Source organism: Lineus longissimus, chromosome 2 (assembly GCF_910592395.1).
Source record: "Lineus longissimus chromosome 2, tnLinLong1.2, whole genome shotgun sequence".
NCBI classification, from domain to species: domain Eukaryota; kingdom Metazoa; phylum Nemertea; class Pilidiophora; order Heteronemertea; family Lineidae; genus Lineus; species Lineus longissimus.
Window position 1 is genome coordinate 21,476,970 of NC_088309.1, and position 19,099 is coordinate 21,496,068.

Consider the following 19,099-nt stretch of genomic DNA (forward strand, 5'->3'; position numbering starts at 1 on the left):
GGTCAGGAAAAAAAATTCGCTACCGGGCTGGGCTGCGAATGTCTCCCGAGTCGACAGTTATTACAAAGAGATTTTGAGTTAAGTAGCTATATAGCAACTGGATATTTTCTATCAACTACTTAGTTCAATTTTTTAACGCCGAACGGCGTAGCCCTTTAATTTAAATCGGGTTTGATGCCATGCCATGCTGCAAATTGGATTGGAGCAGGACATTAACCACCTCATGTCATATCAAGTCTCATGTCTTGTCATCTTTGTCAAGTCTCATGTAATATCATGTCATGTCATGTATAGGCCTATGCATCGTTATTTCAATATTCGACACTCCCTGTCGGCATTATCGGTTTCCATTAGGCCCCCTTAGAAACAACTCGGTTAAAAAAGCCGAATAATAGAAAGAATATAATACATCACTGTGTTGTTGAAAAATATTTGAGCTAACACCAGAACTGAAAACAGCGCTCATAAAGCCTCTATACATCGCTTTTTTTATGTATTGCCTTCATAACGAGGCATTCCGTTTCTATGGCAACGTGTCATCGAACCGGTATCATTATCAGGCCTTTAGCTAGAGACACAGATAAATTGGCTTATGTATGTGTATGACAACGTCACACCATAACGTGGGCGATCCTTTGTCAGTTACAGAATGTTATTTTACCAGGGTAGTGTGAGCTTTATTGCCAAGTCTCTCATAATGCTTGGTGCCATTGATGAAACTTATTAATCAAATTCACAGCTATATGGAGCTATTCTGGAAGTTTTGCTTTCCACTTGACCTTTGTACTGGTATCTATAGTGACTGTACTGTTGACTCTGATATTCAAGATTAGAGCAGGGCTACTGGAGAAATAAATGATCAAATGTGATTTGATAGTTTGATTGGTGTTCGATTTCAGGTGATTTAATTACACCCATCTTGAAATATCGATACAATGGACCAAAAGCTGCTTAATCATCTACGGGTTAAAGAGTTCCTCCTCGCGGTAAGTCATCATCAGTACACCGTACACCTTCGATATAACTTTTGAACTTATGTATATTTCTCCCTATGTTCCTGGAAAATACAAAGTGTGGAGATTGTTTCTTGCGGCGAATAAAATAATTATGTTTGCCATAACAATTGACATCTACTGGATTTTGACATATCTTTTCAGGTTGCAATGATGGCCAGTCTGCTGATCTCTCACACGAGTTCGAAAAGATATAACTTCGGTAAGGAAATCAGAGTGTTCAACATTCCGCGTATCTCGGCAACAAAATACTATTTTGGCCTTGTTTTACAATGTAATCGGTAAGAAGATGATGTTATATTTTGACCTGGGTTCACGATGTAACGATAAATCGATAATAAGATGCTATTTAAGCCTGGGTTTACGATTTAATCGGTAATAAGACGTTATTTTGGCCTGGGTTTACGATGCAATCGGTAATAAGACGTTATTTTGGCTTGGGTTTACGATGTAATCGGTAATAAGACGTTATTTTGACCTGGGTTTACGATGTTATCGGTAATAAGACGTTATTTTGGCCTGGGTTTACGATGCAATCGGTAATAAGACGTTATTTTGACCTGGGTTTACGATGCAATCGGTAATAAGACGTTATTTTGGCCTGGGTTTACGATGCAATCGGTAATAAGACGTTATTTTGGCTATGGGTTTACGATGCAATCGGTAATAAGACGTTATTTTGGCCTGGGTTTACGATGCAATCGGTAATAAGACGTTATTTTGGCCTGGGTTTACGATGCAATCGGTAATAAGACGTTATTTTGGCCTGGGTTTACGATGCAATCGGTAATAAGACGTTATTTTGACCTGGGTTTACGATGCAATCGGTAATAAGACGTTATTTTGGCCTGGGTTTACGATGCAATCGGTAATAAGACGTTATTTTGGCTATGGGTTTACGATGTAATCGGTAATAAGACGTTATTTTGACCTGGGTTTACGATGTAATCGGTAATAAGACGTTATTTTGGCCTGAGTTTACGATGCAATCGGTAATAAGACGTTATTTTGGCTATGGGTTTACGATGTAATCGGTAATAAGACGTTTTTTTGACATGGGTTTACGATGCAATCGGTAATAAGACGTTATTTTGACCTGGGTTTACGATGCAATCGGTAATAAGACGTTATTTTGACCTGGGTTTACGATGCAATCGGTAATAAGACGTTATTTTGGCCTGGGTTTACGATGCAATTGGTAAGACGTTATTTTGGCCTGGGTTTACGATGCAATCGGTAATAAGACGTTTACGATGTGATTGGCGGAGTTTTAACACACAATACCTGTGAATGTTTTACTCCGCCAACAGGTTGCCTTTTGGGTGTATGCCACAGCCGACATCGTCTCGTCTTTTCGTCTTTCAGGAGATTGTCCCGAGATGTCGAGTGCAGTCGTAAACATCGCGAACACGGAAAGCGTTACCTTAAAGACTGGACAAACAAAATGGGGCCACACCAGGCTGAACTTCTCCTGTCAGGATTACTACCGCCACTTTGATGGGGTTGACATGCAGATATATTATTGTGACAAGGCCAAAGGTTTCTTTCCGTATTGGTACGAAGAGATACCCATCTGTAAAGGTAAGGGCACAATGCCAGATTCGTTCGTATCGTTTACATTGCAGGCTACAGTCAATTAGAGATCAACATTGACTTAATGCCATCGCGGTGAAACTTGGCATTTAGACCGTGTAATACTATGTGTAGGCTTCAACGTGACAGCATTGATGAAATTTATATACACATGTACACATATATCATCGCATCAGTCTTCAATCTAAAAAAAGAATGCGTATGCACGTTTGCTCTTAAAAGCTTATCGACTGCTGGGTTTCTTTTGCAGAGGGTGCATGCATTTCACCCAAGAAAGGTTCTGGTCAGTGGATGAGGTTGGGCGATGCCTGCTATCAGAAAATGAACAACGGGACCTTCCAGGAGGCCAAAACTCAGTGCACCGGAGTGGGTGGCCACGTCGTTGACCCCATGACTACTCCATTGCCCAACTTTCCAAGGCAGATCTATCAAGTTCTTTGGAATATCACGTAAGTTCCCTAATTTTATTAGCTTATAACTACTACATGTATAGTATAAGGTTGCCCCCCCTTGGAGATTTTATTTTGTACCAATCTTTCATTTCAGCGAAGCTGCCATCGATGTTGGTCCATTTTGGCTAGATGCAGAGAAAAAAAGCGGAAAGTGGCTAACCAGTGATGGAACTGAAATAAAGAATGTTTGTTTCGATAGCGTCATAAAGGCCGGGGGTGCCGGTAACTGCTTGACAGCCGCGATGACGAAAGTGCAAAGAACGGACAGTGGATGTAACGTTATGATACACGACTGTGCGTATCAGGCGTTTGTCATATGCCAGCACGAAGGTAAGAGACTTCATCGACCAAACCCTTGCCCCCCCCCCCCCCGGACCCCTGCTCTCATTGGTTCATCTGAAGTACAGTGCTACCCGTGTTCGTAGTATTGTGGGGATTTTATTAGGCGAATTTGTAAGGTCAAAGGTCAAGGTTATCGTGAATCTCATCATTTTGGCATTGTGTAAGGAATAAAGTCTTATCAATATTTGGAGCCATGGTGATATCAACTGTTTCCAAGGTCAAGGTAGATTCTCCTATTGGTGTAACTGTCAAATATGTCTTGGGCACGATAGAAGTGATAATGTAAACCAAATCCATCCCCAATCCGTTGGGGTTGATTGGGATGAGATAAGCTGTTCACAGACATGTTTCAGAGTCATAGAGGAACTTGTCATAATGCCAGCTCATGTTTGAGCTGATTGAAACACAAAAATACGTCGTGGCCATGTTTAAGGTGTTTGAGTTCCAACGGGCCAATCGTTTTCAAGGTCAACTGAGCAGGTATTAGTTCACTAAAAGCTAAAAAAGTTCACTTTGGCTAAACTGGCAAGTATAAACCAACAGTAGACATTTTACAATCGTGTGCATGCTTTTATTGCTTTACATAACTTAGATTTTACTCATATTATGTATCATAGAATTTCTTTTTGCCCCTCTTTACATCTAGAAATTGGTTGCCCAAGGGACTGGCCTGGCGGCGATAGGTTGTTAGCCCAAAACGGGTCTACATACACACCGAAGAACTGTGGCGCAGGAAAAGAGCTCTTTCCAAAATCTGCAACCTGCCAAGGAGGAAGTTGGGGTCTGATACCCAAATGTAAAAGTATGTCTTTTTATCAAGAACAACAATGGTGCCGCGCAAAGTTGAGATGGAAATATATATATAGCTAATATTATACCAATGGCTTGTTGACATCATCTTAACCCTCAATGAATTGACATTGCTAAGCTTCCAGACAACTCGCGGGGTTCAAGCAAATCCGTTTTAATGTGTGATGCGTTCTATTCTATTGGGGACGTTCTGACGTTGCAAACCAACCTGCAGCATGGTTCAGCCCATAGTTCCAAACTTTGCTGTAAGATGGCGCTGGACAGCCGGCACAGTATAATCCAATAAATCTCTCGGGGAGATTAGCTAGTTAGAGAGTAAAAGAAGGAAATATGATGGGTTAAAAAGGTTTCATCTTGGCATGACAAGTTTAATTCAAACGGAAAAATCCATTGTGACCGGAAGCGATTTTTTTACAGGTAGGTTCGTACCATTGTGTACATTGACAGCCAATCAGAGCTCAGTAACTTCGCCTGACGTCATCAAGTAAGAAACGCACGTGTTGTTAGTCAGTAAACAAGATCAGCGATGCACATTGGCAAATGGTGCGAGTTCGAATCTCGGAAGGACCCAAAAAATTATGCACTTTTTGTTTTTATTGCTTTTTTTCCTCATTTACTTAATTATCTTAATAATAAATTTCTGGCTGTCAATGTACACAATGATACGAACCTTCCTGTAAAAAAACTCGCTGACCGGAACCACCCAACTATAAGTGGCTGATGATATTTAAGTATATGCGTGTGTTATTTTCAGAGGTAAAAGGTTGTGGAAAAGTACACAGGTATTTTCGTGGACCTTTCAAACACAAAGCCAAACTTAATTTTAAAAGAATTTGTAAAAAAACGAGAATAATGATCCCTGGCATGCCTGCATTATTGACATGCATGTACGGAGACTTTTATTACGACACAAAGTCAGGAGGAAAAGTTATCAAAAATAAAATGACAACTGCCGAAGTAATAGGAAAGATGAATAGGGATGGACACAGACAAGGTCCTTGTCAAGGTGAGTCAACATGAATCTGTACATAGGATACAGTTAATTCCCAAGTCTCACTCAGATCAGTATACATTGAAGTTTATCCTTGACGCAAGGGCCCAACGCGCCGCGTAGCGGCAAAAAAGCGAAGCTGGCGAAACATTTATAACGGGTCACCGTCACTTATTATTGGACTTATAGCGCATTTACGGGGTTGCAACTATTTTGCTTTATAGTGTCACCAGGAAAGAAAAGCATGCGACCTAACGCCGATCTATTTGTATAAAGTGATAATTGGAAGGTATATAGTAGGAAATATCAATAAAATAATCATTCCATGTCGTCTTTTGAGGGCATTTTTGATTGTAAAAAATATATGTGTACGTCACCGTAGTCTCTGCAATGATAATTTTATCAGAGCAGTCTCGCGCAAGTAGAAGTTCTTTACCTACTAGTTCTTCACTTATTTGTCTCAACGTCTGGCGCAAAGCCAGACGTTTTCCATTACGATTTCACTACGATGTTTGACAATAAGGAGCAGTGCGCAAGATATGCTAATGAGCAGACTTCCCTCGCTTGAGTTTCTGAAGAATGTTCCATATCGCGCTAAGCTCGTCACTGCCGATTATGACAGGCGTGCAGCGGTAGGTATCTGCTGCCCAACTTCCACCTAATACGGTACAATAAGTTACCATTTGATGAGAATGGGACAATGCCCTCACTGTGTATGGAGTCATAGGGATAAGAAGACATTATTCATTAGTGTTGGTACAAGTGATTTTGCCCAAAAAGCATGCGCATTCAAAAAACAAAATATGCAAGGTATCACGTACATGACCATGACGACGTGCAGACAGTACACTGGCCAGTGCATACCCTATGGCTATGTATAGTAAACATGGTAAACATGAACAACATCATTATTCATCGGCAGTTCATTTTACTCCGAGCTTTTCCTGAAACATATTGCCATGATGATTAGGCCTACCAACCATGTGCCATGACCAATAACGGCACTAGATCATGTAGATGTCAACAAGTTCACATGAACCGTATAATCCCGCATAATCCCGCATGGCGCATGTGGGGCATGCGTCTAAACCAAAGCCCCAAAATCACTTGTTTTGGTCTATTTCACTTGTGTTTCCCCCGTCTCCCAGTCCATAATACATTTACAGTTTACAATCCCCGATCATGGCCCAACAAAAGGTCATCGGTTGACTAAAGCCAAGGAACACAACTGTTCAATGGATTTATAGTTGAATGCGATCAAACTCCGTCTTTTCAATCGTGGATTGTAAATTTAACCCCATGGGCCTAGGGAAGGCCCTATAACAATACTTTCGACACAGTTATTATCTCCGCTGCCTCCACCATGTTACACACAGTGCTCACTGCTGATTCTAAAATGCGCCACCTAGTCAATTGCACTATCGTCATCACCTCATCATACTTCATTGACATTACAGGCACACATTGACATACACCACTGTTGCAATCAACGACACAGTCGCTATCCAAGTAGCATTATAGAGGTAATTATCATTATCATACCTCATTAGCATGTGAACCAATCGCGTCGCGTCCTTTGCGATCACGGCAAAGCCTCATGGAATAATGTCTTTCAACGTTGAATAATTTTTCATATTCCATGCCTACAACTTCAATTTCTTCATAATCCATGGCTAGAAGTTCAATACTAATATAATATCCAAGATAAAGTTACAAGAAGTAGTCAATAGGGGTCTCTCACCTCTCGATGTATGTCCACACTATTCACGCTTGTACGAGGAATACATTCAATGCTAAATCTAACAACACCCAGTGCCCTTACTCTGTATATTAGTCACTGGAAGATGGCCCATTTCACTCCTTGCTTCTACTTCACCTATAGTCTCATTGCAAACGCCTCAGTTCTATGATATCACATTCACTTTCAGCTGTCATGCAACGCAACAACTGTGCTATCTGCCATCGCACATCAACGAAGAAGTGCAGCCGCCCACATTCCACCTCACGTCTGTCCGACCAGCTGCAATCCTCGAGGACGCCCCACTGTACCACGATTTCACTACGATGTTTGACAAGAAGGAGCAGTGCGCGAGATAGGCTAATGAGCAGACTTCCCTCGCTTGAGTTTCAGAAGAATGTTCCATATCGCGCTAAGCTGACCACTGCTGACCATGACAGGCGTGCATTGGACTGGTACAGGTTGGAACTGAACATTGAATATGCTGGTGGTGACGCTTTCTGATGAGAAGTTGGTCGTGACTGATGCAGTATCCTTGGACTTGTCCAAAGCATCGTTCAATCATTGCTCTCTGAGCTGCCTTGATTCTGTACCTAAATACTAAGACCAAATGCCTGTTAACTGTGCTTTAAGAGAGACTGGCGCCATGCCTAGAGATATGACTGACCCCTATTGGCAAATTTGTATGACTTTATCTTGCCTACCTAGCTGCTGCCTATAGTCTCCCTTTAACTGCGGAACACTTCAAAGTCGATAAAATGCCATGTTCCACCTTTTAATGTGTTCAGACTGCCATTTTCAAAATAATCAAGTCAGGACACTGCCTTCTAGTCTCATAATAAATTTTGCTTTCCTCAATATATAATAACATTTCTTCTTCTTCAATGCTTTCATCATTCCAAACTTCTCCTCCTCTGACTTTTACAGGGGTACAGTCATGGCAATCAAAACCCAAATACTGAGACCAAATGCCTGTTGACTGTGCTTTAAGAGAGACTGGCGCCATGCCTAGTCTCTCTTAAAGCACAGTCAACAGACACCAACCCCCTCAGACTCAGAAACCACAAACGCCCAACCCTTCCTGCTACCCTAATACTTCTGGATTAAATCTCGCGGGAGTTCGATACAGTTATTACCAGTTTTCTTGGAGACACGGGGAGGGGACATTTTGTACGCTGAAACGAAATTGAATTATCACCCTGCCGGAACCACACGGTCTTTCTCTCGATCACACCTGGAAGTCAAGGTTTGACCCAGAGTGATATTTGCACCCGACGTTGTTGTAAGGTCCCATATTCGCACAAAATGCAATGTCAAGTTCACACGATAAGGGCCGGGCTTCTTGAGACTTGAAGCGCGTTTGCAGCCGGGCATGGGGAACTCCAACCGATTTCGATGGGAAACAAGTTTGATGAAGTCGGCAGCGTTTCAGTATATGCATTATCCATATTTTAACCCCATCTCCGAGCAGTGGCTGGACTTTAATACAATGATTCTCCGTGTGTTTTTTTTTAAATTTCAGTTCTAAAATGTAAAACGCCCAAACATTGGAAAAAAATAGGATTTGTGGTGGGGGGACGTCCAATTGCTGACGCATATCGAGTGAATTTAAGGATCAATATTATATGTCCGCCGAGCTACAAAACGAGCAAGTATTTAAAAAAACTTAACGGACAGCTTCGTTGCCTAAAGACCGGACGGTGGAATGCTAATGTTTCGTCGGATGCTACGTTATGCGATCGTAAGTTTCAATATTACGTCCTGTCATTGCCGTTGTAAAGTGCGGTGCAGTGTCATCCTTCAACGTTTCAGTCAGATAATAATCAATCATTTAGCGATTACGCTTGACTAATGACGACGATGACGATTAAGAGGTGGTAATGGAGAAATATAGACTGGTCTTACATCTTAAAAGGAGACAATTATAGACAAAAGCTACCTGTATATTATAGTTGCACATGAGGTTGGTGAAGAAACTGGGCTTAGTTTTACATGTACTTTGAAATTGTGACGAGTGCCGATGATGTGCGACAGTAGTTATTTAGACGATATTGGACAATTTAAGAAAACCCTGAGGAAACATGCTTGCAGTTCAGCTGGCTTTCTCGACCTATCAAGATTAGACTTCATAGGAAGAAGTATTTGGAAATCGAACCCACCACCTCGGAGCTCTATAACAGGCGCATGTTTATTTTTAATTCTAGGGATAACCTGTACAAAGCCATATCCTGCTATGCCGAACAATAAACGTTACCTTTATTCCGAGGGGACTAAGGAAATGACTGTAGAATGCGCCAATCATCATGGCACGATGGCACGGGATGGGACGTGGAGCACGAAAGTTATCATTCAGTGTGATCTCAAAACAGAGCAATGGGTACCGCCTGCGGAAAAATGCGAAGGTAAGGCCAGCGAGAGTACACGGGTTCGAATTCAAGGAAAAACGCCACTGTCAGAATGTTACTGTATGTATATTGATCCATTGTAACTTGTAGTTGACTGAGCAGGTTTTCTTTCTTGTGCTGGTGATGACTGACCGTACTTTGAACATACATGTAAATTGTATTACTAGTATATTGTCTTGTCCCCTTGCCTAACGTTATTTATTCTCATTCTCTTGTGTCGCCGACAGCTTTTAAATGCACCAAACCAAATAAAGACATCGGCAGGGCCACTGTCTCCGGGAATACCTCAAGCATACGCGTTTCCTGCAAACAAGAGTTTGAATACGCTGATGGGAAGACCTTGAAGGATTACATCTGTGATCTGAAGAAGAACAATGTTGGGTTATATGAGTACGAAAAAGACAGGAAGGATGATAAAATTTGTGGAAGTAAGTTCGAGTTGCTCTCTATTGATGTGGCAGTGATAACCATGTCATTAAATTTTAGGAAATTACCACCAGTAGTTTGGTACACTCTTACACGCAGTGATGGTTGTCCGATAGAAATCAGTCCGTGGCTTGCCCGTGACCAGAATCTTTCAAAAGGTTCTGGTGTGACCAAATTACTGAGTACATTTTTGGTTGATCGAAATTCCACTTCATATATTCAGCAATGGTGAAAGAATGTAGGAAGTTACCTGTTGTTGAGAATGCCGTGTTCAAGAGATCCTGGCTGGATGTGTCTTACACCTGTAGGAATGGTTACATTTTTCCGGACAAAAAGACAACGAAAAACCTGAAATGTGCCGCCAAAACCGGCTGGCCTCCGATTGGGAATTGTGCAGGTAATTTGAGAATAGACGTGAGGGTTAAGTGTACTGTCCTCAGTCAGCAAGAAAGGGGAGGAAATGGCTATATCAAAATAAAAAATGCCCTCTTGTTTTTAATATCTGCTATGACTACTCTAGTAAAATAAAGGGCCACGGTTTTTCAGGAAAAGTCTGGTTAAAATGTAGGATGTGGATGCATATTCACATTGTGTGCTCTGGAGTAACGCTTACAGCTTGCTTGATGACTCGAATATTTATTGGCCGAGTCTCTTTCGGAGTTTTGGAAACAAGTTATAAGTATGACCCTTCTATCTATTTCGTTAGAGATCCTTTGCACAGAACAACCAGCCAATATATCGAATGGTAACCTGACACATTGGGACAAACACCAGGCAACTTACAAGTGCGAAAAGGGCTACAAGTTCGATACTGAGGATGATGGGGTGATAAACTGCACAGCCAATGGTTGGCCTGCCATAAAGTGCATTAGTAAGTACCTGTCTAGCTATTAGCCTCCTTCTTTATATATTTGATAGAAAACTACATGTAAATCTGCTAATGATTTATAGATTTGTCGGCAAATGTTAATTTTCCTCTCTGTAAGCTTGTATGTTGTCATGGTTGTAATTCACCATGTTGACGACGTATATTTGTCTAAAATTGTTACTTTCGCGTGTGTTTCCAGTTATTCCTGAAACAACGACTCCCCTTAGTACAACAACAACTGAAGGTATTTCACACAACTCTCCAGCTGTTCCTTTCCGGTAGTCCGTTAGACTCCGTTCCAACTTCAGCTTTCCCTTCGATGAAATTTCGTTTCGAGTTTGCCACACGTTTATCCCATGTAGCAAAGACTCTGTGGCTTTGATGGATAACATCGTTTTAGAGTTCGTCGATGTACTACAGCCGCAGCCATTCTTATGTACAATTTGGGTCATCGTTAAAGGAAGTAAAAAAGTATCAGCCATCCCGGGCAGTCTACTATTAATATAAGTTTAAGAGAAAGCTGATCCTGGGAGGGAAAGATTGCACGTAGAGAGGATAGAAAGAAAGAAGAACGAGCTCAATGCTCATCCCATCATTTCTATGAGTACAATGGGAGTGAGCAACAGTATAGTCGACCAGGCACGTAGATAGTGCACATTCTCACGACCATCACCGACGTGGTTCCACCATGATCACTCTACATACGTTGATTTCGTTTTTGTGTCTAGACCACGGACACTCGCAAGTCTTGTAGTTCATATTCATCGAGTTTACAAAGAATAACCGTGACAAAATTATATAAATGACAATTCCACTTTTTAGCTTTCACTTAGTTTGCAATTCCACTAAAGATCACTGGCACACTTTAACACATTGATCACATGTACTATCGTTGACCTGAAGGGAGCACTATTAAATAAAATATATTTTGGTTAAATTCGTGGGAAATGTCTTCCTGTCTGATATTGTATTTTCAGCCAAGTCTTCAGGTGGTAGAACAAACACCGGGAACAGTGCCAACCCACTGGCAAAGCCTGGTTCTAACGGGGGAACGAAATCTTCAGGTTGTTATGAAGGCTAACATGAACATATATCTCTCCGAGGATCTATATTCATGTTAGGTGGTATCTAAAATAGACCACTTAGATCCACTTAGATTTTCCACACTGTTTGCCATTGGCACGAGATTAGATTGAAACAGTAGAAAACTCAGATCCACCAGTTACTTTGCACTGCTTACTGCCAGCATGATCATAGATCTTTCCAAAGAGATCCATGCTCATGTCAATTGGCACCTCAATCCACTGAATAGGCTACATGTAGTTAGATCCACCTTTTTGCAACTTACTGTTTATTTCTATTCGTGACTACTCATAGATAAACTCATGTAAAATTTCCACTAATCTGATTGATACTAACAAACATTACCTCAATATCAACAGTTCACCTTTGACTTAAGTATAACATTCACTCAATATCAATTGTTAGCCTTTGACTTAAGTATAACATTCACTCAATATCAATTGTTAGCCTTTGACTTAAGTATAACAAAACAAATTGTCATCATTTCCTGTGAGCAACTTTTTTAATGATGCATGCTTAGATATGAGCACTTTATAGCCAACATAGTGATTCGGTGTTAAGCGGATTAAAGCTAATTCTCATTCCATCCTAATACTTTTTTGAAGAACATTTTGTCAATCTAGGACATACAACTCAGCATTTCCATTGATGCTGTGTTATGTTACCATTTTGTTTTCAGCTTCATCAAGTGGATCATCCATTATAAACAGTGCTGATGGAAAATCCACTGAAAATAGTGGTGGCAGTGGACCATCCACTGGGAGCAGTGCTGGTGGCCCGTTCATTGGAAACAAACCAATGGCCACGTCCCCCAGGAAGATTGCTGGTGGCACGGCCTCTAGAAACAGGGAAGGAGGCGAGTCTGCCACTGGAAAGAGAGCCGGTGGCACGGCCACTGTAAAGAGTACAGGTGGCTCGTTGCCTAGAAACAATGAAGGCGGCTCGTCCACTGGAAACGGTGCAGGTGGCACCTCCCTTGGAAACATTGCAAGTGGCATGACGACTGGAAACAATGCTGGCGGCCAATCTACTGGAAACAGTGCAAACCAACCAACGAAAGGGAGATCAATATCTTCATCAGGTTAAAGCTAACATAAACATCGATCTAACCAAGGATTCATGTTCATGTTAGGTGGCATCTAAATTCAGCTGCACAACTTAGATCCACATAGGTCCACTCCAGTTTCCACCGACGCTTGATTCATTGTAGATATATCTCCTTGTTCACTTGTAGATCTGCATTCAGATGTAATGTAACACGTCCGCGTAGACATGTTAGATTAAATATGAATACCACCAAAAACTAACATTTCACCCACCAAATAAAAGTTAGTTCACTCAGCAAAAACCACTATTAGTTCCACCACCCAACACTCTATTTCCACATAAAAACACTATAGTTCCACCGAAGACACTGCTTGCGTATATGTTCATGCCAAACTATTAGTTCCAATACAATTACAATTCCGAATCCAGTTTTGCTCAGAATGGCAGGCACTGCGCGATTTATATTTTATCTTGCAACAGCCTTCGCTTCTTCGCCTCTTATGATCTACAGCCGAAAATCAAAGGAGCGCTCTTTCCCCGATGCATCTCTGCGACCCGTCCTAACGCTTACACCATATACATGTACTACAAGTTCTGGCCGAACATTGAAGGCATCGCAATATGCTCGAGCTGTGCCTGATGGTGACCAGATGGTGTGATGATTATATTTCTTCTTGTTTTTTGCAGTAATCACAACCACAACAGTCCCACCTACGATAGTAAAATCCAGGGGTGGAGGCCCGGGGAATGGTAATGGAGGAACCGGCGGCGGCGGCGGAGATAAAGGTGGAGGTGGAGGTGGAGGCGGACGGACTATAAAATTGGTCCAGTGCGTCGATGTGGTCCAGTCGCATGACCACCTCAAGCTGATCAATAAAGGCGACTTCTTCACTGGTTATTCTGCTGTCTACATGTGCACTGACGGGTTCGTGTTCGATAATGACCAGGACTATGCCATGGCTACGTGTACGGACAAAGGAAAGATGGTTCCCAGCACATTACCAATCTGCGTCAGTAAGTAAGATGTCAGCCCCGTATTAATCTCCGTTTCAAGGAAAACTATCTGCAATATCATGACCTTGACCTGAAAAAGGCAACGGGAAAGCTACGCTAGACCCCAGCGGGTATGGTAATTCAAACTGTCCACTAAACCTCGGCGAGCCGGGAAACGAACTTAGTATCATCAAAAGACTGATCCAACGCGCCCCGGCGTGTATACAGTTTTAAGTGCGTATTTTCCGCAGCGAAGATCGAATCAGGAAAACATCTATAAAGTAGAATCAAGCCTTAGGAAATGTTCAACGTAATCACCATCTTACAGCCCAGCTTCAGTGGAAGTTCACCCTGTGGCCTTATTCAGAGGAAAATTGTACAATTGCTTCAAAAAGAAAGAAATTGTTCATTCTACCAATTACGCGTATGTCATACTGTGACAAAAATTGATATGATATTTTGTTTTATTTCAGAGAAAGGGTGTGACCTCCCGCAATACATCAAACACGCAAACAAGAGTTTGGCCCGAACTACCGTAAAACACGTTATGGTGTACACGTGCCTGAAAGGATACGAATTTCCTAACGGAAATAATATCATGTACACGACCTGCAGTGCCAAGGGAACTTGGGTCCCGACCTTACCACATTGTCAACGTACGTATACGTTTACTTTTACTGCAAGTCGCATACTCAATGAAAGTTAAAGATGACATGTAAACATCTCACGTTGATTGCTTTGTTGCTTCTTCTTTTCAGTAAAAACGACGTGTCCGAGCCCGCCGGATGCAGAGAATGCAACCAAGACGTCTCGTGAAGACCACGAGCCGGTTGGAAGGATCAACGTCTATTCCTGTCATGCTGGCCACCGCTTTCCCAACGCCATCAAGAACGAGTACATCTGGTGTACAAGTCGGGGAAGGTGGAACAGAAGAGTTGTACATGCCTGCAATCGTAAGACTGCGTTATTTTTTTTCATTTATCGTTTATCATCATAGTCCTTTTACATATAGGCCTACTGATAATTACAGTGATACGTTGGTAGCCATTTTGGATTTTAGCGGCCAGTTTTTTCCAATTCACTCTGAAACTGTTGCTGTTCGGTAGCTGTGCGTCATTTTCTCGATAAATATCATGATGCTCGATCTTTTGAGGTTCATTGGTCTGCTGTAATCAGTAGTCGAATGTGAAGCGCGTGCCCTCCGGCCCGATCAAATGAGATAATCTCCTCTGTTTCTTTCTAGTGGTCCATTGCGGACAACTAAACGTCCCCTCCAACGCATCATGCGAGATAACGAGACAAGAGCTTACAGGCCAGGGTGACGACCTGGTAGGCACGGAGCTGAAGTGCCGATGCTACTGGGACGGTGCCCGGTTCAGAGATGGTGACTTGTTCAAGACGCCCTTATGCCGTTCGAGTGGACGATGGAGTATGGATCTACCACCGTGCGGGGGTAAATTTTCGATACAAATGATCGGGGTGATACCTAAGTGGCGGTGTTTCTGCCCAGCGGATCCGTGGTCTGATCTAGCAGAAATCGCACTGAATAATGTCGGCATCATTTTGAGTCTGCCCTTCCTCTTCTCCTTCTCTTTTTTTCTTCTTCTTCTTCAACAACGTGTGCTCTAACAAAATGGCAAATAATCGTTATATCAAACTACGAGAGAGGTGATGCCGCCGCAGCGATTTATTCCCAGGCAGTTCCTTGTCACGATCGCTCACACTTTATTCGTGGATTTTAGACGTGTACAATACTATTCAACAATGCAATCATACCAGCAGAGGAGTCGTGATCGACGCGGCTGCTTCTTCTCCCTTCACGATTTTACGTCCGCTCCTCGTTAAAAGTCTTCATGGTCTGTATTTCTCTTAATTCTGTCTTCTCTTCTTGTACTTTGTAGATGCAGAATGGTGCTACTACCCACCTCAGCTCCATAAAGCAGTCCTCATTGACAGCAAAGACCAAAAGAGGAACAGTACTGTACGGTATATGTGCGAGAAAGGATACCATTGGCCCAATAACATGACCAACATGACGGCCTATTGTAACATGTCTGGATTTTGGACCTACCCGTTCAAAGTCTGTTACCGTAAGTTATGTCATCTTGTCATCGCGTGGTACTTGTATTTGATAGCAAAAAGAAGAAGTTGAAAGCCAGTTTTTCTTTATTGTGGAGCTCTGAACGAAATATCACAGAAGCTCTACAAAGTGATATGACTAGCTCAGACGAGATGTTGATGCACGTGTCACTGTTGGCGTTTGACTACATGTACGGTACGGGTAATGTCAGGCTGTGTCAAAGCCTTTTCGAACGTTCGTTCGGGGAATCAGGGTCGTTAGCATCATGATCAAAAGTGTAGGTTTCTTAGAGAAGAGCAGGGTAAGCTAATTCGAAGTACATGTACATGTACCAGTAAAAAACCCAATAAAGATAAATTTCAGAGACACAGTACTCCGAAATAATTGAGACGTTTGCATGAATTCTTAAGTGAAGAAAAAGCAGCAGCTTATATCGCCATGTTTATTATCAGTACGATCTTCTTAATCATCATCGTCATCACCATTGATCGTCATTGTCATCTTCATCGAGTAATCGGTCCTCATCCATGGTTCTCTGACGCACCTGGGTCTTGGGCTACACGATGCACTGCGTTGAAGCTGCAGGAACATGTACTTACTTGGCAGAAAGAACATCATCACCATTAGACGATGATCGCACATCCTTTACCTATGGAATCCCGTAGTCCATTGGTTTCATGAACGCAAACGAATGGGCTGACTAAGGGTAACGCTGACAGCGTGCTCAATATGACAAGCAGAAGATCACAAGAAGACAATTTGTCTACTTTGCGATGTTCGTATGATGATGGAGAACGGTTAAACAGTGTAAGTCAAACATCGTGGGTTATTCCAGGTGTCGATTACGTCCAGTGGGCATTGAGCATTTTTCGATGTGTCTTTTGGGAACATCCATCCTTCGGTGTGGAATGAATGATAACGCTACGGACAATCGGCAATGCTAAAAAAGATTCCGTGAGGAGATTCTAAGGCTTCAGAAGTTGCAGCACTAAAGTCTTACCTTGAAACTCATTCTTTCCAAACGTTCATCTGATGTTTTCAAGAAACCTGAGAGGAGGCGTGAGGCATCCAGTGAAGATACGCACAATTTTCGATTATTATGAACCTCTTCACTTCTCCACTGCATCTGCCAAATCAATCAGTTAACGATGGTTCAGTGCTGCTTCCTCTAAAGTCGTAGTGGCTTCTCAGATTGGCCAGTATACGATTCAACCAAAAACCCTCTGTCATTTGCAGCGAACCCCTGTGAGCCGATCGAAGACACTCTGGATGCCTTACGCCTTCACAGCCTAAATTACTCCTACTCGTATTACACTCACGTACCCGTGCCGAGCCAGTCCAACTTTACGGCGTTCTACAGGGACGAATTGATTGTCAGTTGTCCGGACAACACCACCGAGTTTCCCACTGGAGAGGTCGAGAGACAGGTCACGTGCTCACATGATGGCACATGGAAGCCGAAAATACCGCTTTGTGCCAAGAAATTAGGTGAATACAGGTCAAGTTGTCTGAATTACAAACTTAGTAACATTTTGGCTAGTTTTGGAAAACCCATTTCAGAGGTGTAAATAGAGGTGTAACCTCTTGAGAAATTTCAACGGGAAATGAAAGATTCGACACTGAAACAGAGGGTTCTAATCAAGGCTATTGGTGTCTTTAGCCAAATTGCCACTGGATACAATGTTGTTAGTTACTACATGTGATAAACCTCTGAAGAGCTTAACCGCCAGTTAATGTACGCAACGGGATGGCGAGACGAGGTACATGTATTCGCTACCGTATCGGGCAAGTCTCTGTGGGAACTATTTCATAAATGCTAATTCATTCTAATTCTTATTAAATTCTATTGTCGAAGTACGACCTATTAAATGACATTTATGTTTTAACTTTCATTGAGTTTCAGTCAAAATTCGTCGCCATGTCCATAGGCCCGAAATGGGACCTATGCCACCCATACCCATGATAGCGCTGGTCTTCCTCGCCGTGGTTGTGGGAATCATTGGACTTTTTTTAGTGCTGGATGTACCAAAGGTTTTACGGGATCTATTCATAACTGGAGGAAGAAACCGATTTTGAGGATGGAATTTGAATATCAACAGTACAAGTCGCAGCGGTGCATGTACATTTAGACGGCAATAAATATGATGGTATTTCATGAATAAGTGTATCATGACAATGTATTTACTCTTCTTCTTCTGGGTACGAGAGCAGGCAGAATTTAACTAGAACAACTGTACATGAGAATATTCTTTAGGTACAATGTCAATAGTTCCGATAGTCTCAAAAACATGTATGTATGTCAATCAGATGTGAACTATACCGAAGGGTTTTCAAGTGTAAAGTCAGTTAAGCTTTAAAAATATAGGGATTCAATTCGTGTCCTCTCGCACCTTCAAATACGAATATAATCAGCAATAATTTAAAAGTAATCTTTCACGAATTTTATTTGTATGTACATACTGGGCATACAACGTATTCGATAAAATCGTCGACAGCATAGTATGAATAGAAATGTATGGTGATAATTATTGTAAATAAAATAATTTATTGGATACAGTCGCGTTTTTGTTTAATCAGCAAATAAAATTGCTTTCATCGAATATCAAGCATCGAACATCTGACTTGGGATCATTCAAACTGAATATTGTTATTAACTTTCAGGCAATGAAACCGAAGCAGACCTTGATGCCAGGGCTCCAATCCCACCCCTGGAGTCTCCGTTTGGTCCAATGATTGCCAAGCTGTTCATCGGATTTGTGGTCGGGGTGTTCGGCTTCATCGTCTTGATGGACATCCCCAAGATGTGCTATGATCTCAGAACTGCAGGCAAGAACAAATTCCACCAAGAGCTACATGCGCAGTAACAGTAGTTTCAAGACTGCTGGCAAAGACGAACTCACGTGCAATAATATTGTTGATAATTACTGGCAGTGACAAATTCCATTCCATTGTTGATTTCAAGACTTGTCAAGAACAAATTCCATTGGGAGCTCAATATGCAATAACATTGTTGATTTCAAGACCGCTGTCACGAACAAAGATATTTGAAATATCGAGAGGCGTAGTGTATTGAAAACCCCTGGTTATACAAGGACTCTGGATGGTGCAAGTTTCGATCGTTTCATAACCACAAGTATTTTGTCGAAATCAGTCCTTAGTAATGATATTTTGCCTTGCTATCAACTTTACTGTAAGTACATTGTTTATTTTGGATGGTCCTTTTAAAAAATAAATTAATTATATTTAAAAAAAGACGCG

General features: G+C 41.8%; 1 protein-coding gene across 2 annotated transcripts; it reads left to right on the top strand.

Annotated features, from left to right (window-relative positions):
• Positions 1–629: 629 nt before the first annotated feature.
• Positions 630–19,092, top strand: LOC135482843 (complement receptor type 2-like). Of its 2 annotated transcripts, XM_064763277.1 has the most exons (22): positions 630–665; positions 900–986; positions 1,158–1,215; positions 2,379–2,594; positions 2,857–3,055; positions 3,153–3,388; positions 4,047–4,202; positions 4,965–5,216; positions 8,462–8,680; positions 9,144–9,341; positions 9,572–9,772; positions 9,994–10,167; positions 10,477–10,641; positions 10,838–10,882; positions 11,616–11,702; positions 12,401–12,802; positions 13,456–13,782; positions 14,235–14,417; positions 14,520–14,714; positions 15,005–15,214; positions 15,663–15,851; positions 18,503–19,092. In XM_064763277.1, exons 2-22 carry the CDS (start codon positions 936–938, stop codon positions 18,703–18,705), a joined length of 3,966 nt encoding a protein of 1,321 aa, XP_064619347.1. In that variant the 5' UTR covers positions 630–665; positions 900–935; the 3' UTR covers positions 18,706–19,092. The 2 variants fall into 2 exon arrangements, with proteins under 2 accessions (XP_064619347.1, XP_064619348.1); XM_064763278.1 differs by lacking the exons at positions 10,838–10,882; positions 11,616–11,702; positions 12,401–12,802; positions 18,503–19,092 and adding exons at positions 17,078–17,329; positions 17,739–18,356.
• Positions 19,093–19,099: the final 7 nt, after the last annotated feature.

Bases quoted from the DNA above. Each gene is read 5' to 3' on its own strand.
- LOC135482843 (XM_064763277.1), top strand. From the start codon at position 936: ATGGACCAAAAGCTGCTTAATCATCTACGGGTTAAAGAGTTCCTCCTC. The intron at 10,883-11,615 runs GTATTTCACACA...TTGTATTTTCAG, and splicing joins TAGTACAACAACAACTGAAG to CCAAGTCTTCAGGTGGTAGA. The intron at 12,803-13,455 runs GTTAAAGCTAAC...TGTTTTTTGCAG, and splicing joins GAGATCAATATCTTCATCAG to TAATCACAACCACAACAGTC.